The 23,110-nt window shown below is 35.9% G+C and overlaps 1 protein-coding gene across 4 annotated transcripts in view; it reads right to left on the bottom strand.

Moving 5' to 3' along the window:
- Positions 1–23,110, bottom strand: part of Zdhhc17 (zinc finger DHHC-type containing 17) — a 69,733-nt gene that overhangs the window by 15,630 nt on the left and 30,993 nt on the right. For 2 of the 4 annotated variants that reach the window (XM_008851964.3, XM_029555521.1), the window contains exons 4-10: positions 20,584–20,661; positions 18,018–18,162; positions 12,299–12,363; positions 11,532–11,694; positions 3,722–3,847; positions 2,124–2,266; positions 873–973 (exon numbers count right to left, since the gene is read on the bottom strand). In XM_008851964.3, the coding sequence (XP_008850186.1) occupies positions 873–973; positions 2,124–2,266; positions 3,722–3,847; positions 11,532–11,694; positions 12,299–12,363; positions 18,018–18,162; positions 20,584–20,661 (821 nt within the window). Of the gene's footprint in view, positions 1–872; positions 974–2,123; positions 2,267–3,721; positions 3,848–4,990; positions 5,101–11,531; positions 11,695–12,298; positions 12,364–18,017; positions 18,163–20,583; positions 20,662–23,110 lie in introns of those variants that run through there. The other 2 variants (XM_029555528.1, XM_029555524.1) reach the window with 2 other exon arrangements.

The following is a 23,110-nucleotide window of genomic DNA, read 5'->3' as shown; positions in this document are numbered from 1 at the left end:
AAGAAACCCTTATAAGTCAACATGGTGGCTCATGCCTATGATCCCAACACTTGGGAGGTAGAGGCAGGCGGATCTCTGTGAGTTCAAGGCCAACCTGTTTACATAGCAAGTTCCAGGACAGCTGGGGCTACAGGAGATCCTGTCTCAAAAAAAGAAAATCCTTAAAAGTCACATGGTAGCTCATGCCTATGATCCCAACATAATGAAGCTGAGGCTGAAGGACTGCTAGAATTCAAAGCATGCCTGTGCTACACAACAAGGTCCCATCTCAAACAACAAAAACAGAAATAAAAAAATCCATAGAGAAAATAGTGTGCAACTAAAATATAAAAATCACATTTTGATACAAAAGTTAAAAATACTTAAAAGAGAAATTTTGATCCCAGTTTTACCAAAGATTGGCTAATGCAGCCCTGGGTTCCTCATGCCCACTTTTCTCATCAATAAAATGAAAGAAACAATAAACTTAGACAACACAGATAAATGCCTTTGAAAAACTAGGTAAGTGAGCTAGTATTATTTGTAATTGTTAAAAAGCTTTCAAAATTTTGTTTATGAAACAGGATCTCCACATGTACCTAGATGACCTAGAACTCACTAAGATCAGGCCGGCTTTGAACTCAGAAATCATCCACCTGCCTCTGCCTCCTGAATGCTGGGATTAAAGGCATGCATCACCATTCCCAACAAAAACAGCTTTTTAAAAGCAACCTACTAAATATTAAACATATATAAACATCATTTATATTAGTTTACATTTTTCTAGGAATACTGCTTTACTGTAACAAATTGTGAATTCAATCCTAACATATTATTAAACATTTGCTTAAATAATATTTTGTTTAAATATGCTCTTGTACATCAAAGGATATCATTCCAAAACCAGAAGAACCATGTCACATACATCCAGAATTTAGTTGCCAAATATATCCCAAGGGGCAACGCACTATGCATTGAATGATCAAAAAAGGACCTGTAAGACAGTAAGACAGTTTTATAAAATATAAACTCTATATTTCATTATAAAATGAATATGGAAATTAAAATTATACAAGTTCTGTGTAGTAGCACAGAGTCCAAGCTGCTTAAACACTGAGACTGTTTTCACAGTAATAATGAATTCAACAAGATTATTTTAATCTACCAAGTTAAAAATCTTATTTCACATACTTTTATTTCACATTCCTTTTAGAAGGAAGTAAATACTGAAAATTGTTTATTAAATATAGCCAGGATTCACAGACCATGTAGATCAGGACGTCTTGGTGTCTTCTTATCTATACTCTTTTTCAGAGTTCCTAGAAATATTGCACTAACATTAACAGAGTTCAGGCTCTTCTGAGAATAAACACTAGCATATTATTAGTCATTCTTATTCCTGTGTGAAGTATCTTCACAACTCTTTTCTAAAAATAAGATACAAAAAGAAGGCAAATGAAATAAGAAGTTCTGGATTACAGCACTCAGGAGGCAGAGGCAGGCGGATCTCTGTGAATTCAAGTACAACCTGGTCTACATAATGAATTTCAGGTCAGCTGGGGCTACAGGGAGACCTGTCTCAGAAAAAAAGAAAAAAAGAAAAAAAGAAAAGGAAAGAATCTTTTTGTTTTTGTTTTTTTTTTAACAACTATGCCTAACTGTGTAGACTCTAGCCTACCCTGCTAGTAAAATAAATTATCTTCATTAACCAAAGAAAATATAATACCTACAGAAAGATGAGCTCAAGTATAATTATCTAAAATTAAATGTGAATTATTGCATTTACTGAACTGAAGTTGACTTCTAAAGAAATAGTTTAATAGCTGGGTGTGGTGGCACACACCTTTAATCCCAGCACTTGGGAGGCAGAGGCAGGCTCTGTGAATTTGAGGCCAGCCTGGTCTACTGAGCAAGTTCCAGGACAGCTGGGGCTACAGGAGAGTTAACTATTTCTGAGACTGTCTTTAGGCTAAAAAATCACATGCCAGAATTTTTCACATTAGAGAAATTTTAGAATAATTTCAATGGCAATGCTTAAAAAAGCCTGTAAGATTTCACATATTATCAAAAATTCTTGAACATACAAAGCATTAATTTTATATAGCAGGGAACAAATTAGTCTTTTGCAAAAAGAACATGCTTACTTGGAAAGAAACTGTACTGTAGCCCAAACGCCACCATACATTAGCCCTTTAATGAGCCAAGAATCAATATTCAGGTCTGCGATAAACCCAACCAGCCAAATAACTAGGAAAGGAGTTCCAAGCATTACTTTCTGCCGAAATTCCTGTAAAAACAAGTATTAAAAAGTTTTTGTGCAACTAGAAAAGCCTTAGTAAGATGAACATAACACAATACTTAATTCTGACTGCTTTAATAATAAGAATATAGTACAACTTAATATTAGTCAAATTGTGATTATTGTCAAGTTAGAAGGCATACTATTATTTAAATACATTAAAAAATACTAAACTAATTTCTTCCTTTTTAGTGGAAAAGTAATTTTTTTCTAAAGAATCTAGATTCTGCGTTTAGGTAAATGTTTTAAGTTTTGAAATCTTATTATTAAAATTAGTTGTGAGCCAACAACTTCTTGTTTAAAACTCAAAGGTATATAGAAGAAAATGGGATTTTCGATGAAACAGCCAGGAATGGAAGTTTTTTCTCTAAAAGTTATGACATATCACAAACAAGAATGAAAAGCAGGGCTGGAGAGATGGCTCAGCAGTTAAGAGCACCAGTTGTTCTTGCAAAGGACCCAGGTTCTGTTCCCAGCACCCACATGGTAGCTAACAACCATCTTTAACTCCAGTTCCAGGGGATCTGATGCCCTCTTCTAGCCTCCGCAGGCACTGCAATACCAGTGATATACATACATATATGCAGGCAAACATTCATACACATAAAAAATAATGAAAATCTCAATTAGAGGTATAGTACTTAGTTTTAAAAGACATGCATTAAGACTAAAATGTTTCATAATTACCATGCCAAAAATGAACATACACACAGAATACTTTATCAAATAAAGACAAGCTGAACCAATTAAAATCTGTTGTCAATAAATATTTAAGCCTCTTTATATGTGCCCATCCTTCTTAAATATCACACAACACAAACAGACCATAAACAGAGCTCTGAAAAATTTTACTGATTACTCTCGTTTTATTTTAGCTTAAGCAATATTTTAAAAATTACAGGCTAGAGACATGGCTCAGCAGTTAAGAACACTGGTTGCTATTGCAGAGGACCTGGATTTGATTCCCAGCACCCACGTGGCGGCTAACAACCATCTGAAACTCTAGTTCAAGGGGATCCGATGCCGTCTTCTGACCTCTGTGGGCACTGCACAAGACAGGTGTACTTACATACATGCAGGCAATACACTCATACACATTAAAATTTTTTTTTAAATAATAAAATAAATTTTTAAAAATTACATTGGGAGGGGCTGGAGAGGTGGCTCAGTGGTTAAGAGCACTGGCTTCTTTTGTAGAGGACCACCCACATGGCAGATAACTACCATTCCTAACTCCAGTTCTAGGAGATCCAATGCCCTCTCTGGCCTCTGTGGGCATTGCACAACACAGGTGCACTTACACACATGCAGGCAATATAAACTTATACACATAAAATAAAAATAAATAAAATATTTTTTTAAATTACATCGGGAAATCACCAAGTTAAGGTCTGTGAATATTTACACTAATTACAGACTGAAAACCTTTCAGTCATGTGTTACCTTATCAGCTTTTAGCTTTCGAAGGAAAGATGGATTGTCATATCCTTTTGCTTGCCTTGCTTCTTGCAAGTGATTGATCATCCACACATTTTTCCTTTGCTTTGCCAAATCAAGTGCTGATTCACCCTGATAATGTAAATAGAAGAAATTCACATTAAAAATAAAACTCATTTTCACTAATGTTTAAACTTCCATAAAAATAAATGGACTACATTACTCATTAACAATAGTTTCTGGTGCTGGGTCAAGGTAATTTAAAGACCTATATCATTACATACTTGCTATCATTTCCCATTAAAAATACAATAGAAAATGCATTTTCTCATCTTAGTCTATGATTCTATTCTTGCTTGCATCTTGACAAATTAAAGAGCAAATCAAAAAGTAGGTATTTGAGTACCTGCTGGATCAGAGGCCATCATTTCGCTAATCAATTATTGCATACCAGCAATACTGATTACTATAAAACTTCCTGCTACATACAGTATCAAGTTGTCAGAAATCTTTGTTTTACTTTAGTGGTGATAAGAGCCTTAAGAAGAGAATAGGCAAGAAAAATAAAAATCAACCTTGACCTCTGCTACTGCTGTACCTGCATTCAACCAAACTTTAAACTCATTCACTCACACAGAAATTTCCAAAGAGAACAAGAGAAGTGACTGAAAAAACATTTTAGTTTCAAGTTAGGAGGTGATAGATCCCTTTAATCCTAAGAGAAAGAATGCCAGGGAGCTTAAGTAAACAGAACTAAAATCTATCAGAAAGAAACAAGAAATACACGTTCCCAATTCTAGATGTTTCTTTTTGCATCTATTAGTTTAAAATTTCTATTTTTCTTTTGTAAACGAGACACCTACGTTTCCAATCTATTTAATGTCCTCCTCTATTTATGTTTCTTTAAATAAAAAAGTTAGATTAAAATTGTTTGCCAAAATTTGAAGTTTGAAAAAGACTTAAATTTTACTTCAAAATATTGGATTAAAAAAATAAAGGAACAGGGAGTCCTAAGGTACTTTATTTAGGAGAGATGATTTCTTATCAAGTATAGAATATAATTTTTTTTTTAAATTAAAAAAACCACTACCACACACCAACAAATATTACAAAACAAAACAAACAATAAAAACCAATGGTATTTTAAAAGGACTAGGCTATTCTAGGTGAGTCTCATAAATAGGGATATTTATTTTAAATATTTCCTTGCTTATTTCAGAGTTCCATTACCTAAGTTGTCAGAACCAGCTAATCAATCCAAACTATAAATATTACCTGAATAATAGCAATCCCTTGGGTAACAACTCCCAGAGAATATCCTGCAGTTGCCTCGGTCCAGCTGAGCATCCCTTCCACTAGAGGGCCATGTGACACCTAAGGATTGCCTAGACAAAAAAATTGAGGGAGCTTTAAAAAAATCAACTACTACTCCTCTAGTCATCTGACTATGTTTGTATAGTTCTTTTATTCAGCTGGTAAAATAAACAAACAATTAAAGAATGATACTAAAACCAGGGTTCTGAGTCAAGTCTATATCTGGTTACTCCATGTCAAGCCAAAATAATAAATACTAACAAAAGTAACATCAGCAAGAACCCACATGGAGTATTATAGACTATGTCAGTAGTAATAAAGAGACTGAGGTGGAAGATCACTTGAAGCTGTGCTTCAGTGGACTAAATTTCATTGTCAAAACAGGAAAACTGCTTGGAGACCATCTAGGTCAGGCATTCAAGAGATAGTGAACAATTACGTTCTCAAGAAACTACATGAGATCTCTCAGTCAATTAATGCAGCTCAATAATTTTATATTCTAAGCAGGCTAAAATCTATGTTCTTTGACAAATTTAGAAAGAAAAGATTATAAATGCTTGGGTTGCACTCAGATTAGTTCTTTCCAAACTCAATTTTCTAAATTTACCTATTTAACTATAACTAAGGAATAAAATATTATTTTTACAAATTCACAAAAGACACTATTAAAAAGGATTATGGCATAAGCACTAAATTTGTTTTAATAGTCTTAGTAAACAAATTACTACCCCCTACCCTATTGCTGCTATTTAAAATCATTACCAAGGGCCTTGGTTCTTAAACTCTTTTGACTTCTCTCTGATGGAAGCCAATGATCCTCTTCCCAGAAAAATGCTGATACAAGTAACTTTTTCTAGTAATCCCATAGTCTACCTCACCCCAGATACACTGGGGACCTGATACATGGTATTTAGCTACTTCTGATCCTGCCAAATACCCAAACAGCCATTTTAAAGTTATCTATCATTATTAAAAGTCTTCAAACTAAGTGCTGTTCTTTGATGGAAAATAAAAACCCACCCATTTGCTTTAAATTCTAAAGGAATCAAATTCTTTTCTCAAACAATTTACAAGGGCAATCTCTAGTTAAGAAACAGATTTCAAAGAAACGCAACCTTATTTTAAAAACAATTATTTTAGAATAGGATCAAATAACTAATAATAACAAAGAATACTTGTTTCATTTTGTTTGAAAAATACTTTTTATAGCTTTTAAAATCAAATCTAGATTATGTTTCCTAGAACTCAAAATGAAAAACTATACAGTATATTTCTGAACAAAAAAATTTATGTTGTTGGGAATTTTTTTTTTTTTTTGAGACAGGGTCTCAGCTATGTAGCCCTGGTTGCCCTGGAATTCACTATATAGACCAAGCTGGCCTAGAACTTAAGAGATCTGCCTGCAATGCAGCCATGTCTGCCTTTATCTGTTTTTAAAATGAATTTTTCCTTTCAAAATTTTTAATGATCTAAATAGCTTCATTCAGTACACAGTGAAAAGGCATTACTTCGCATTAAATATTATTGAAACCGAATGAATTTCTATCACTTTTGCCCCCAAATAGTACTTTTTCTTCACTATTCACAATCTCAACATGTGTCACAACAGTTTATTAAAACAGAACCCCACATCACCAATGATGTTTCCTTACATCCTCATATCTAATCTACCTTGTCATTTCTACTCTAAAATATTGTAATTATCTCTAAAGCCTTTCAGTTATCTCCATCTTTACCTCTCGGATCCCAGACTAAGCTAATATATATAACATATATATTTTTTACAACAGCCTAATTTTCCCATTTTTCTCTTGTCTTAATGCTTCAATATAGTCTTCTTCAACCAAGATAACAGTTAAAACAAAAATTATATCCTATGCCAATCTATACAAATACTTCCGCTTCCTGTGACTTGAGAAAACAATCAAGCTTCTTACAGCACTGGGAGCTCTGGTACCTGACTCACACGTCACTTCTTAATTGCTCAATGTACTCTGGCCTTGCTCTCTACATGGGAAGTTTGCTTCCCATTTATCTCTGCATAACTGATTCTCATCATAATTTTCAAGGAAAATGTCATCTCCTTAGAAGAATTCTCAAATGGAGGGACTAGATCCCTGACAGTCTGATAGGACAAGGGTCACTGATAAGTAACAAGGATGGCAAACTTTCAGATGCTTCTTCACCTGAGACAAAGGCCTGGGGCTTTTTCTCCCATTGGAGGAACACTTCTTCCAGCTCACAGGTCCAGATCAGTTTAACCAAAGCCCATCCTGGACATATCTCAGCTTGGAGTTGTGGGTCTACCAACCCTCTCCTCTTTAAGTTGACCAACCCAAACTTTGGGGAGGGGAACCTGCCCTATACCAACAAGAATGCTTAAAAGATCCGACCCTCTTAGGGTCTTAGGATTTTTTTAGTTTCCAAATTCCATCTCTACTTGTGGAGAGTCTTTCTCTGTGAATATGTGTATGTATGTGTTTCTTTACTATTTTTTGGTCTTTTTGAGACAGGGTCTCCCTGTAGCCCCAGCTGTCCTGGAACTCACTATGTAGACCAGGCTGGCCTTGAACTCACAGAGATCCGCCTGCCTCTGCCTCCTGAGTGCTGGGATTAAAGGTGTGCACCACCATGCCCGGCATGTGTTTCTTTACTTTTAGTAAAGTTTGTTACCTGCTGTGTGAGATTCTTCCTGCCTTTCATTCTTTAACAAACATGATCAAGACCCTCTAGATGATACTAAAAATCATTCTTACATTCTCAGCCCTGTCATGCAGTTACTCTGATTATTTATTTACTATCTATTTCTTCAACAGAATGTAAATTTGAAAATAACAGATCTTAATCTGCCTCACACACTGTGACTACTTACCAGTGAACCAGGATTTGTTTACTTATTTATTGACAGGGTTTCAATGTATAGCCTTGGGTGGCCTCAAACTTCCTGTGTAGAACAGGCTAGTCTCAAACTCACAGAGATCTCCCTGCCTCTGCCTCCGAATGCTGAGATTAAAGGTGAGCACCACCATGCCTGGCCTACTTATTGAATAAACGAAAAAATGGTTTCTATTAGAAGGTGGTAACTACACCTTAAGTATACTGAGAGTGTCAGATTCCAATAGAAAAGGCATCTGATACTTATTTTGTCCTTTTAGTTACATAAAAAGAGCATTAAAAAATTACTTTCTCAGAAAAATGGATAAAAATATTTTCCCCATAAAAGTACAAATGTTGCCTGAGCAATGAATTATTTCTTTGGATTTCATTTCCTTGAGAAGTAATGTTATTCCAGAATCTATGAAGAGCATTACACTTGGAATCATTTCTTTAGGCTGGAAGATATTGCTTGGAGGTAGAATGGGGCACGAAGCCTTAGATTTAATCCCTCAAGGGGCAGGTGGTTTTTTGTTTCTTTTTCTTTTTTCTTTTTAAAACATCAATAACCAAAACTTGAATCTCAGTTAGATAAAATTAAAACATTAATGAAAAAATGTACATAGCAAAAAAGAAGCATTAATCTAAACAAAAGGTCTACAGGCACAATAATCAATTAGACTACATAAGGTATACTGATCTTGGTACCACATAACGTGCAAAAAACTATTAGACACTAAAAAACCAAAGGTAGAAAATTGCTGAATAATTTCAAATACTTCTCTTACTATTGTGTTTCTGTTGAAATTCATTATGGACCTTTCTATCTTACAAATATTAAAGGTTTATGCAAAGGTTAACAGTGACCACAACTTTTCACTATTTATTTAAAAAGATGCTCTATAGACATACACAGGTGCCAAGGACCTGAGTGTAACCAATTATGACTACTAATAATCAGATACATACAGATTAGAAATGCATGTGCCAACATCTCAGTGTTATTAGCAAAAGCAGTAAGTCTTTCTGTAATAAACAGTATATTTTAAAATGAAATGGAGATCTTTTTTAAAGGTTAAAAACTCATTTAATATTATGTCTTACAGGGCTTATACTGAGTTCAATATTGTGTAACTGTATTAATTCAACAGTGAACCTAAAAATTTTATAGCCACTTTTGAAAGAGATGTATCTTTGCTCTGGAAACTGTTGAGTATGTTAAAGCTATAATGAAATGCTTCTTCTTTAAAAAAAAAAAAAAGGTGCTAAGTAGAAATTATGTATCTCAAATAGTTAAAAGATCATGATTGAAGAAAAGTAACCTAAAGTTTTGTATTAAAAAAGACGTTTAAAAGCTTAAAAAAATATACCACTGTTTCAAATTCTAAAACTGTGTAGGCATCCTACTACTATAATTCTTTGGTATTTCTGTATTCCAATATATTGATATAGCAATTAGAAAAGGGTAATCTGAAACTAATTACCTGCTATACCGAAACTAGTTGTATTTTCTTTTCAATAATGAAACAATAAGTATCTTGAAATATATTCCTAGTATGTGAACTTTAAAAATGGATATTTGGGATTAAAGAGAAGAAAAACAACACAGGAAGGAATTCAGATAAAACACAAGGAAATTTTCCTTATCCTTTTGGCCTGGGGTCAGTATGACTTACTAATATCAGTATTTTTCAGAGAATCCCATTTAAAGTTTTTGGAAAGGCAAACAATTCTCTATCATTTTTGAAGTAGTAGAGAGGTATCTTGGGTCATCACAAAAGACATCTTATGTAAAAATGAAGACTATGCAAATCTTCATTCTTTTAGTCTAGAGATATTCATAGTGCCTATCACGTCAGTCATTTGTGGTATGCCAACTTTCCCCTCTCCATGTGTTTAATGACAGATAAGGACCACTCTGATCATAGGAAAAAGACTTAGAAGTTTAAAAAAAAAAAAAAAGCAGAAAGAAAATGATTTTATTGATTTAATAGTTTCTAAAATTTAAACTCAAAATTTTAAATTAGGCTAATAATCTAAAAACTTATCATGTTATTAAATAAGTTAAAAATATTCTAAAGTATTTTTTGGTAGCCTAACCTTCTCTTCTTAAAGTAACCAAATCAAGGAAGAATTACTCATCTGAACATAAAGAGACACCCTGATCCAGCAAGAGATACCTACTTTTTGATTGGCCATTTCAGATTAGTATGTGGCTTAAACTCCCTTCATATTTAATTAGCACATATCCTTTAGACATTTATGAAACATGGCTCAGAAAATTCTATGAATTAGGGCTAAACCTTAAAAGCATTTGTCAACAGACACTTGATTTCCAACAATTTTTTAAGTTATTTCACAGAGACTATTGCTAACACTGGATCCTAAAACTTTAAGAATGCAAAATATTAATCAAAAGCAAGATTACCAATAATCTTTATATTCCATTTATTTATTTATAGGAGGTGTGGGTATGTGTGTGTCTGTGTATGCACACATGTGCCACAGCATGGAGGTCAGAGGACAACTTTCAGGAGGAGTTGGTTTTCTCTTCTACCATGTGGATCCTGGGGATCAAACCCAAGTTGTCAGGCTTTTAAGATCTTTATCCACTGAGCAATTGTGCTGGTTCCCAGCAGAATCTTGTATGTATTTGTAGACATTTTATGGCATCTACAGACTTAAATACTCAGAATGTACATGTTAAACTGTACTTGGAGGGCTGGAGAGATGTCTCAGGGGTTAAGAACACCGACTGTTCTTACAGAAGACCTGGGTTCGAATCCCAGCACCCACATGACTGTCTGTAACTCCAGTTCCAGGGGATCCAACAGCCTCTTCTGTCCTCTGCGGGCATTGCACAACATGGGTGCACTTACCTACATGCAGGCAATACACGCATACACATAATAAATTTTTTTTTTTTTAAATTGTACTTGGCTCTTAGATTCATTTTATAGACTTATCCTGGGTTGGTTCACCACTGAGGAGGGAATTCTCCTACAAACATCATAAAGGTATTACTCAAGTTTAAGTCTTGATCTTAAAAAAAAATAAGTTAAAACAACCAAGGCAAAGAATTACTAGAATTTACTATGTCCTGTTATTATTAAGTGTATGTACACATGATGTATATGTGGGTGCTCATGCCATGACATGTATGTGATCAGAGGACAACTTTGTGGAGTTGGTTTTCTCCTTCTGCACCTTTACATGGGTTCTGGAAATTGAATTCAGGTTCTCAGGCTTGCACAGCAAGTGCCTTTATCCACTGAGTCATCTTGCTGGTCAAATAACGTGCTTTTTAACTATAAACTTGTATTTTCTACTAATGATATTAAGAAAGCAGAAAGCTACTGCCGTCCATTTATAAAAATAGAAGAATGTAATTTCTAAAACCCAGTACAAATTCACTCAAAAAAAGTCCACCAAAACTTAAAAACAACTTCAATATCATAAGATAAAAGAAGTGAACCAAGTGTTCAAGACAAATTATTTCATGGATGTAAAGGACTGAGATATAGGAGTCTCTTCCAACTTTTACCATCTACATTCCAAAAAGCGTATTTTATGGAAAGATTCACACATTAGTAGGCTTCCTTTTGCATTAACAGTGGGATATATTTACCTTGATGTTCTGGGCATCGACGTTTGCTCCAGCTTCCAGAAGAAGACTAATGACTGTGGTATTCCCTGCTAGTACTGCCCAGTGCAGAGCAGTGTTTTTGTGATACTTGTCACCAAGGTTAACTGAAACATTGAATGTTAAAAGCAATCTAGTTGGATCCACACTGAAAAGGAAAAAAAACAAACAAACAACAACAACAACCCTAATTTCAATTATCGAAATCGTTACAGAGACTACACTGATTGTGGCTGCATTCTCATTTCATCTTGGAACACATCTATTCTAACCTCAACAGTATTAAAATCAATGTGAGACAATATTCCAGCATGAACTGTTACATATGTACAACCCTATGGAAAGTAATATGGTTCCAAGGGGACCACATGCTCGGTCCTGACAGTAGGACTTTTAATCTAAAAATTGTTATTTTTATTTATGCAATTAAAGAATAAAAAAATGTTTATTTCAATCTGGACTAATCCAAACATTATTCAACACAACTTACAAAATACTATAAAGCTTGTCAACAAAAAAAAGCACAAGAAAAATTATTTTTAAAAGAAAATACACTCTTCCCATTCTTAGAAATTGTAAAGAAAATTACAGAGGTAAAGTATTGACACTAAAACAGGCAGAGTAATTTAAGTCACACACTATTACCATTACAAATTTTTTAAAATAATAGTGAGCCTAGCATTTGGTTTTTCTAACCACTGTTTCACACTATTATGTTGAAGTGATCTGAATATTATAAAATGATTACATACCTATGTGTTCTATAAGCTGCCCACATTAAAGGAGTCATTCCATTCTGATCCATCATATCTACATCCTGATAAAGTCAGAAAGCAAAATTTTAAGATCCTAACCAAAATTACTTGGAAGCATGTAATTTATAAATCATAGAATTCAACATATTACTACTCAATCAAAAATGATTTATGAGTTTCTTTCAAAACTTTAAAATAAAAAAAATTAATTATGGCCACTAAATAGTCTAACTGGTTTACATATTATGCTTTCAGGTTTTTAATATTTTACATGTGAAGATCTTTGCTATCCTAATCTTTGGGCCATAAAGAATTGATTAGTAAGGTGTTTTAAGTCTCTGAATTGCTTCTTTGTACTAATGTATAATGGGAGAGAATACCACCACCCTACCATTCCAAAGCATTTCCAAATAAGTAATAAAAACATGCAGCTTTTCAATCAGCTCAAACAGCTTGGGTTTTCCCCGTGTACTTTATGGCTACGTATTGCATCTTTTTAGAATTAAATAATTCTCCAAAGTTTATAAGGAAAATACAATTTGATACAATTTCTCTGCCTCATATTCTACCATTTTTAGCCTTTTTAAAGCTCATTAGTTTGGTACTTGCCTCTTGTGTTTAAATAATGTCTGAATGACTACCAGCATCTTAATTTTTTAGCTTTAGGCATTATCTTCTGTTCAGTATTTTAAAAAGTGAGAATTTCTATTTCCCCATACTCCATCACAAATATATAACTTTCCAATGCATTCCTCTCCAGACATCTATTCTAATTCATAGGACACAAGTCCTTGATATTTTTATTATTGTAAATACATATTGTAAACACTCCCTACCAAATAATAAACAACATTCTAAATTTTCCTTCTACTCTTTTTTATTTTCTGCTCTCTTTTTAAAAATCCTTTTTGCTTAGTTTTTAGATAATTAGAATTAAGCACCTAATAAATCAGCTCTTTCCTAGTTCTCTAAATGTTCTTTCTAGACTTTCTGGGGTACCAGGGATTCTAATCAGTTTTATTGTCCTGCAATTATCTTTCCTAATCCACTCCAAAGATTAATTAGAACAGGAATTCCTCAAAGATCAAAATCATATCAAATTATCACCTTCGCATTTTCAGTGCCTTGCAGACTAAGTAACAAAAACTGTTTGTTAAAAGACATGCTTCTGGGTCGGGCATGGTGGTGCACACTCAGCACTTGGGAGGCAGAGGCAGGTGAATCTCTGTTAGTTCGAGGCCAGACTGGTATATCTAGAGAGTTCCAAGACAGCTGGGCCAAAGGGAGACCCTGTCTCAAAAAGAAGACATGCTTCTGGGGAATGTGGCTCAGTTGGTAGAGTGTTTGCCTAGCATGCAGGTAGCCCTGGGTTCAATCCTAGCAAGGCATAAAACTGGGCATAGTGAGGCACAACTATATTCCCAGCAGGTAGAAGGGAGGAAGACCAGAACATAATGACTTCCTGAATCTCCTTTTAAGTTGTGTTACTGATTTACCAAACAGTAGGGAGAGCTATGGTAAACACACTTTTTAAAAACATTTATTTATTTTACTTACTTATTTGTGTTTGTTTGTATATGTGTATGTATATGTGTATAGGGGTGTGTGGGTGTGTGTGTGTGTGTGTGTGTAGGTGGGGGGGGTGCACTGCAAACAAAGTCAGAGGACAACCATGTCGGTGCCAGAGATGGAACTCAGATCATCAGACTTGGCAGCAGAGCCAATCTGCCAGCCTGGTCTATTTCTAAGCAGTTCTCTGTGAGCTACTATTACTGATAAAGCTGTGTCAAATGTGGGCATTATCCAAGTGAGCTGAAAAAGAAAGCTGAGAATGGCTGCATTTGGGTCTAGAATGTATTGCTGAATACCATGAGTTCCTCACAAGGCAAACTTGAATGCCATGCCTTATCCACTGTATATCCATTTCAGGACTCACTTCAACAGTGTTGGTGAGAGTATCTTCTGTAACTTCACTCAACAGTTTCAATATGCAGGTTTCTTTATTATTTATTTATCTACTGTTTTTGAGACAAGGTCTCCCTGTAGCTCTAGCTGGCCTGGAACTCACTATGTAGACCAGGCTAACCTTGATCTCACAGAGATCTCTCAGAGATCCTCCTGCTTCTGGGTGCTGGGATTAAAGGTGTGTACTACCATGCCTAGCAAGAGTAGTTTATTTTTAATAATCATGTGACTTTAACATGCATAACAAATTCCTTGCTTCTTATATGAGAAGGATATACTTTAATTTCAAAAAAGTATAGCCAAATCAGATGACCACTAAAAATAAGCATGTTTAGTTTCTGGTTGTCTCATTTTGTGTGTCCCTCAAGATCAAATCCAGGACCTCGTTTATGCCAGACAAGACCTCTGTCTACTATTGAGCTACAGTCCCTGCCCCTAAACATGTAAATTCTTATATTTAAGTTTCTTCTTAGTTCACACTCTTTCAACATTTTAAAAGTGACATTAAAAATTTCAGTAAGGTAAAAAGTGAAAATTATGCTAAATCTCTACAGTACTAAAAGAAGAAATTCAACTCTTTCTTTCTTTGGTTTGAGATTTAAAACTTAGTACCTCTTTTCCAAGTTCAACCTGGATGTATGTGTATTCTCTGTTGGGAAGAATTACCAAGCCCAGATCAAAAGCTTAGGGGAAGAGCAGGGCATGGTGGCACATGCCTGTAAATCCCAAAACTTGGGAAACAGAGACAGCAGGATCAAGGCCAGCCTCAGCTATACAGCGAGCTTGAGGCCAGCCTGGTTACACGAGACTCCAATTCAACAAAAAAGAAACTTGCCTTAGCAATTCAATATTGTTCCTCACTCAATTTCAATGCTGAAGTGAAATTCTGTCACTATCTTCAAATCACAGTTCCTGATGACTGCATCTGGGCTGTGACATGGCCCACATCTGGGGATCTGGCAGATGGAATGAGCTGGGGAGGGAAGATGTTGCCCAGCTTTTGATCAGTACACATTTTCTTTGGCCTTTGAGTCTACCCCTACCCCTGCTTGATTTACACTAGGAATGAGTCACAATGGGCTGTATATGGACCTGTGTTTTGGGTCAACACAATTGGTATGCAAAAATCCCTGAATCTGCTTACTTTCCTGCCTCACTTCCAACACTAGCCTCTTTCTTCATGGTGGGTTAGGATTTTAATTAGTAGTGCTTCAGCTCTGGGAAACAGTGCCATTCAACCTAACTTTGGAGTAATTCCTTCTAGTGGCTTTCTGGTACTTTCTGCTTTAGGATGCTGCTACAGTCTTAGTTCAAAATGTCTTCTTCCAGTGGAAGATTAAACTACAGCTGTCCAGAAGAGGTTCTGGTGCCACCCAGGCATTATTTCCTGGTGTCTGACTGTGGTGTTTGACACTAAGGAAAACCGGTTGGATAGATTCTCTAAGTTTAAAAAAAAAACAAAAACTAATTTTCAAGCATGGATTTACATCCTTAATCTGGCAGAGATGAGGTCAGAGATTTTGGGATGTATTCCAATTCAAACAATTAAATTCAGGGATTATAAAGAAGTATTTTAAAAAATCCCAAAATCTCCTTCTCATGATTATTTGGAGAGATCTACATGAGATCTAGATGAGGAGTGCTCACCTGTGATATGGATGCCAGAGGTATGGGGTATCTTCTTCTAATGCTGCCCACTGTATTTTCTGAGTTACGATCTCTCATTGAACCTTGAGCTCAGACTTTCAGTTAGACTAGATGGCCAGTAAACCTGGCATCTGCCTGTCTCTACCTCCCAGTGCTGGGATACCACCAGCACAGCCTAGTTTTCTCCTGGCTGCTGAGGTACTTAGGTAGCTGGTACTCTACCTACTGAACCATATCCCTAGCCATACTCCCTTGATATTTTTGTAGCTTACATACTACTCTAATTTTTTTTTTTTTTTTTTTGGTCTTTTTGAGACAGAGTCTCTCTATAGCCCTAGACTGTCCTTGAATTCACAGAGATCCACCTGCCTCTGCTGGGATTAAAAGCATGAGCCACAATGCCTTGCACTACTCTAATTTTTAAAAAGACTAATGAAATCAGTCAAACTTCAAAATCAACAAAGTTAACAAAAAGATAGTGAAGACTAAGAAATTTGCACCAGTTTTCTCTTACAATTAAAAGTGGAAAGAAAAACTGAGTATGATAGAAATTCTCCAACCCCTGGTAGAGGGGAAGAAACTGAAAGAATAAGGCTATCTTGTGGTAGTTTCCACAGATGGTCCCGGTAGACCTCACCAGGTATTCACATCCTTGTCCTGATTTTTCCTATACTGAATTTAAAAAAACCAAGCTTGATCTGTTCCCTACTTTAGCTGACAGAAATATTTCTGTACCAGTTCAAGGCCTAAGCCTTGAATAAGCATTAACAGCTTCTGCCTTTGCTCTTTTGAGACTTCTGAAGCACCACATAAGAAGTCTACTACTTTATCTGACAGTGGTACTGTGGAGAAGTTCTGACAATGCATAGACAATGACAGAGGCCTAGCTGTCTTAGCATCCCACCTATGAACAGTCTTCTACCTATTTCTATCAAAGCACAAAATATGTTTAAGTGACCCATGTTTAGCCATGTTTAAGATATGTTTAACTCCAGCTCAGTTAAACCTCCAGATATGACTGCAGTCCCCCAGCCATTACCAGAAGGCAAAAAAGCAGCCAATCCACAGAAACAGTGCTGCTTTTAATCATTACATTTGGGGGCTAATTTGGGCTAGTTTATTAACACAATAATAGAACTCCTCCTTCCAGCAATTAACTTAGCCTTTACCTAGTTAGTTACCTAAGCAAAATACAACTGCTATTGCCTGATATTTCCAACAAAAAACTTAAAGGAACTCACTGAAATACCTTAACTGTTTTGATAGCAATCAGCTAAACCCATTTACATTTGATATCTCATGATGAAACTCTGATTATAAAACTAATTTTCTTTCTTTTTTTTGGGGGGGGGGTCTTTTTGAAACAGGGCTTCCCTGTAGCCCCAGCTGTCCTGGAACTCACTATGTAAACCAGGCTGGTCTTGAACTCACAGAGATCCTCCTGCTTCTGCCTCACAAGTGCTGGGATTAAAGGCATGCACCACCACCCCAGCTCATAAAACTAATGTTTTAATACAACTAGAAAAAAAGAACAAATGGAAGAAAAACTGGGTGGTATTAAAACAAAATATATTTGTTACAAAAAAACACAGCATTATAAGTAAGTAATATTTAATGATTATGGTGACTGCTGCACATTCAGTAAAATTCAAGATCAAGAACTTAAATCATGACAAGAAACTGCATGATTTTACCTTTATATTTTATATCTATTATTTTAGATAGCAGAACAGCAAATCATTCCTTCAAGAGATTGTTAAAATGGAAAACAAAAATAACTTCAAAAGTCTACATGAATTCAGAAGACAAGTTCAAATCATAATTAAGGGGAAAACCAAATTTTAAATTTCTTCCCTTTCCAGAATTTATTTCTATCACACCTGGAAATTTAAAACCACTTATTGGAGAATTATTTAATTCATTACTATACTTGTGTTTACATTAAACACGCTAAAAACTCAGTTCCAAATTAACTATATTTATTTATTCTCTTCATCAGAAAATACTTAAATATCATCAGGTTATTACATAAACACTAAGTGTCAGGCATTTAAACCATGAAGAACATCTGGTTAAAACACACAGTGCTGTAACTTGTTTTTACCTGTCCTTTTGCTATGAGATAAGCAACAATCGAGGTATGTCCAAACTGAGCAGCCAGATGGATGCAGCTACATCCCTCCCCATCAATTAATGAGGGATCTGCACCATATTTCATTAGTTGAACGACCATGGATAAATGGCCTTGTCTAAAAAATAAAAAGACAAATATTTAGACACAAAGTTATTTTGAAGATCTTCTGTAAAGAGTGTACTTAAGTAAGGTAATGATGGGAATACAGTATCAGTACTAGACACAGGAGTTTATGGTTCTTTAAAGTTCTTTAACAGGGGAAGGATGGGGCTGGAGAGATGGCTCAGCAGTTAAGAACACTGGCAGCCCTTGCAGAAAATCCAGGTTCAAATCCCAGTACCCACATGGTAGCTAACAACTGTGGGTAACTCCAGCATCAGGGGGATCTGATGCCCTCTTCTGTCCTCCAAGGGCATTGCACAACATGGTTAAATTACACACACGTAGGTAATACACTCATACACATAAAATCAAAACAAATTTTAAAATTAAAAAATGTTCTTTAGGGGCTGGAGAGATAGCTCAGCAGTTGGGAACACTGGCTGTTCTTGCAGAAGACTCAGGTTCAAGTCCTAGCACCAACATGGCAGCTAAGAGCTGTCCATAACTCCAGTTCCGGGGGATCTGACAGCCTCTTCTGTCCTCCGCACGACACATGTGCACTTGCTTACATGCAGGCATAACACTCATAAAGTAAAAACAATAAATAAAATATTAAAAAAAAATGTTCTGAGGGCCCGAGGCAGGACAAGGTGATATGTCAGAACAGGGAAGACAGCATGGTTCTAGTGCAGTACAGTGAGGGAGGGAAGGAGACGGCAGCCTAAGAGTTAGCCATGCATTCTTAATTTAATGAATAGGCCTCTAGTTCAGGCTTTTGAAGACACTGGCAAAGAGAAGACGGCAGGTGAATGTAAATGCTGATGTGATTTAAGCTACCATGATATCCTTGGCGGCAGAGAAAAGCAGAGCAATTAAAAGTTAATGATTAACTTGTTTTGATGTTTTGGGTATCCTGGTCCAAGGACATCTCCAAATCCAGCATTTAATAATTGTTTAGAGAGTGATGCTTATGTGGATGACTCACAAACTCCAGACTTATGTTGGCTTGGCAGTCAATGTTCATAAAGTTCTTGGAATTGGTGTTGCAATATGATATTCAGAAAACTGTGCTTATTTGGAAGTATGTAACTCAAGAATTTTCATAATGTACAAACTTTTTTGCATCCAGCACCAGATCAAGAAACAATGTTACTATCACTGAGGAACCAGTTACCCTGTCTTCTAATCGCAACTCCTATGCTTATATTTAACACCATAGATTAATTTTGCCTATCTTTATGCTTGGTACCTATCAAGTCATAAACTATGCATTCTTTTGTATTTGGCTTCTTTGGTTCAATACTGTAAGATTTTTCTATCTTGTTGTGAACAGTTTTAGGTCTTCATATTTTTCCACTCTATAATGCCATAATTTATAGATTCATTTTTATGATGGATGTTGGAGTGGTCTCCAGTTTGGATCTATTATAATTAATGTTTCTAGGAATATTCTAGTATGTTTCTTTTGCTTTGCTTTGTTCTTTTGAGATATGGCCTTGTTATACAGCCAGGTTGCCCTCAAACTCATGGTGACCCTCCTCAGCCTCCCAGGTGCTAGAATTACATCATCACACCTAGCTGTATGTCCTTGTTGGTGGCCTTTTCTTTCTATGGAGAATTTTATTACTAAATTGCAGTTAAGTCTTTCTTTGTCTGTTCATCAGAAACATATCATGTATGTGATATTTCAGACATTAGGTCAAAGTTTGCTGCAGACTGGGAAGCATTCTGCTTTCATAAAGGTGAAAAGTTTCCAGCAACAAGACTGTTGGTGAGAGGAATTTCAAAGTTAGATTTAAAATATTTAAATTATCCTCAAAGTTTGAGAACATCATTACTTTGCTACACCCTTTCACTATATGCAACTATTCTCCACAAACAAATATGCTTCAACTGGGACTAGAGGTAAAGAGATTATCTCCCATTTCTCACCTCTATTTTACAATGATTTCATTTGATCTTTTCTAAGTATTTAATTTCACCAACCATTAGTTTCTCATTAGAGCTGTTATAAAGTTGATTGTATTTTGTAAGTGTATTTTATAAGAAAGTTGACAAAAAGTTCTTTAAAGGACAACTTTCGTAGTTTAATGAAAACAATCTTAACTTCCTTAAATATACTTATCATTCCAATAAGATCCCAATCATCCCAAGAACTAAGCTGATTGTCTAAATGTAAATATGTACACACACCCCCCAAAGTATTACATTTACAAATACAAAATTTAATCAAACCTTGTAACTGGATTAGCATGGCTAATTCCCTAAGGACAACTTGAAACTCCATCTCAAATGCAGATAATACTGCATAGTAATACATTAACATATTAATTATATTAACTACTGGCATAGTAAGTTCTCTTAATTCATTTTAGCATATCATTAAAAAAAAAGATATAATAGCCAAAAGGGAGATCCAGAAGCAAATATAAACCTTGTGGCCCAATGCAATGGAGTTGAATTCAGGTCTCCTCCAAGCTGATCCACGATAGCACCTTTTGATATATAGTATCTGCAAGACAAAATTGCAGGAATTTAAACAGCTTTCATTTTCAATTTTATGAAATTAGGTGAAAAAAATTTGTTTTCTATTTTAGTTTTTAAATTACTTTGTGCCTCTGAAGATAAACAACCTTTGATAGTTTAAAAACCATATTTAATATAATTTGCACACTAAACATATCACCTTTTTGTTCTAAAAGAAAAAGGGGAGTAATTTTTAAAGCTACAAGAAAGGAAAAAAAATGCCAAATAATCATATAAGAAAGTGATCATACAATTACAAGGAGTTTAGCAGCATATAAAATCTTGGAATTGATAGGTAAGACATGTTCTATCTTGAGAAACTCTACTTTTTAAGTTTTACTTCCTAACACAATATAAGATTATGGGGCTGGAGAGATGGCTTAGTGGTTAGGAACACTTGCTCTTCTTGCAGAGACCCTGAGATCAGTTCCGACCATCCACATGATGGCTCACAACCATCTATAACACCAGTTCTATAGGATCCAACACCCTCTTCTGGCCTCTGCAGGCACCAGGCACACATATGGAACACTTACATACATGCAAGCAAAATACTCATACATATAAAAATAAATCTTAAAAAATAAGATTACATTGGGCGTGGTAGCACACGCTTTTAGGCCCAGCACTTGGGAGGCAGAGGCAAACAGATCTCTGTGAATTCCAGGCCATCCTGGTCTATATAGTGAGTTCCAGGCCAGTTGTGGTAACAGGGAGACCCTGTCTCAAAAAGACCAAAAAAAAAAAAAAAAAAATTTACTATAGATTTTAAGTAGTTCTGAAATGGTCCTGAAAGTACCTGGTTGCAAATGTTTTGTGAAAACAGGCTAGACTCCAAAGACAAGTGTAACTCAGCTGTGCTGGACAGCTTTAGTGTTAACTTGACACAACTGGGTTGAGGGAGTCTCAATTGGGGAATTACCTCTATTGAACATGTCTGAGGGGCATGTTCTTGATGAGTGATGTGGGAAGGCCCAGCCCACTGTGGGTGGTGCCACCCCTGGGCAGGTGGGCCTGTGTTGCATAAGAAAGCAGGCTGAGCAGGGGCCAGGAGAGCAAGCCAGTAAGCAGCATTCCTCCATGGCCTGTGCTCTAGCTCCTGAATCTAGGTTCCTACCCTAAGTTCCTACCTTAGGGTCCCGGATGAACTGTGACCTGGGAGATGTAAGCTAAATAAACCCTTTCCTCCCCAAGCTGGTATTGGTCAGAGTGTTTTGTCACAGCAATGAAGAAACAAACTAGAACATCAGCCAAAGAACTACATTTAAAAAATATATATTTTCCTAAAAACCCCAACTGGAATTTTTCTAAAATAATTTCATTCTTTTCTTCAGGTCAGTTTCCCTGCTCTTGAGTCACTAGTATATTTGGTCTTTTTGAGATAGGGTCATCCTGTAGCCCCAGCTGGCCTGGAATTCACTATGTAGACTAGGCTGGCCTCAAACTCACAGAGCTCAGCCTGCCTCTGCCTCCCAAGTGCTGGGCTTAAAGGCATGAGCCACCATGCCTGGCTAATTTCCAAACTAATTCTAAGTCTAAAATGCAATCTGTTCCCACAAGAACAGAGTAACATTCCCCCCAACATATTAAAAAAAGAATGATTTACATTGCTTTTTTCATTATAAAAACCTAGAATACTGTATTTTTATAAGGGGTGTGTGTGTGTGTGTGTGTGTGTGTGTGTGTGTGTGTGTGTAAGATTTGAACTCAAAATTAGAAACATCAAGATTACAACTCTTATTTTTTTTTTTGGACAGATTTTTTTTAAACTAAGATATTGAGTGTGTGCTGTGTGTGTGTGTGTGTGTGTGTGTGTGTGTGTGTGTGTGTGTGTGTGTCTGTTTGGGTATGTCCAAGTGAGTACAGTGCCCATGAAAGCCAGAAGAGCGCACTGGATCTCTTAGAGCTGGAGTTACAGATGGTTGTGAGCTATCATGTGGGTGCCGAGAACCGATCTTCAGTCCTCTGCAAGAGCGGTACAGGCTCTTAACCACTGAGCAGTCTCTGCAGCACCTGACTTGCTCATTTTTATACTGGAGCTCCCCTCAATACTACAAAAAGGTTATCATCAAGAATGTTTTTGCAGGTACTAACATTCTCTAGGTTTTAAGGCAGGCCATCAATGAAAAGGAATATCAAAAAATATGTGAAAAACTAAATTCCTAAACCTCAAATTTCTCTACAAGGGACATGTAGTAGAAGCAAGCCAGAGTACACTAAAAATCTCTGTCAAGGCCAGGCATGGTGGCACATGTCTTTAATCCTAGGACTTGGGAGGCAGAGACAAGCAGATCTCTGTGCGTTCAAGGTTAGCCTGGTCTACATAGTGAGTTCCAGGCCAGCTGGGGCTATAGGGGGACACTGTCTCAAAAAGACCAAAAAAAAAAAAAAAAAAAAACATGGGAAGGGATAAGGATTGGGAGCAAATTGAGGCC

This window comes from Nannospalax galili, unplaced genomic scaffold, assembly GCF_000622305.1.
Source record: "Nannospalax galili isolate Female #2095 unplaced genomic scaffold, S.galili_v1.0 scaffold390, whole genome shotgun sequence".
In the NCBI taxonomy this organism is placed as follows: Eukaryota; Metazoa; Chordata; class Mammalia; order Rodentia; family Spalacidae; genus Nannospalax; species Nannospalax galili.
The sequence above is the reverse complement of the archived record's forward strand: the minus strand, read 5'-3'. Positions and strand labels throughout refer to the sequence as shown.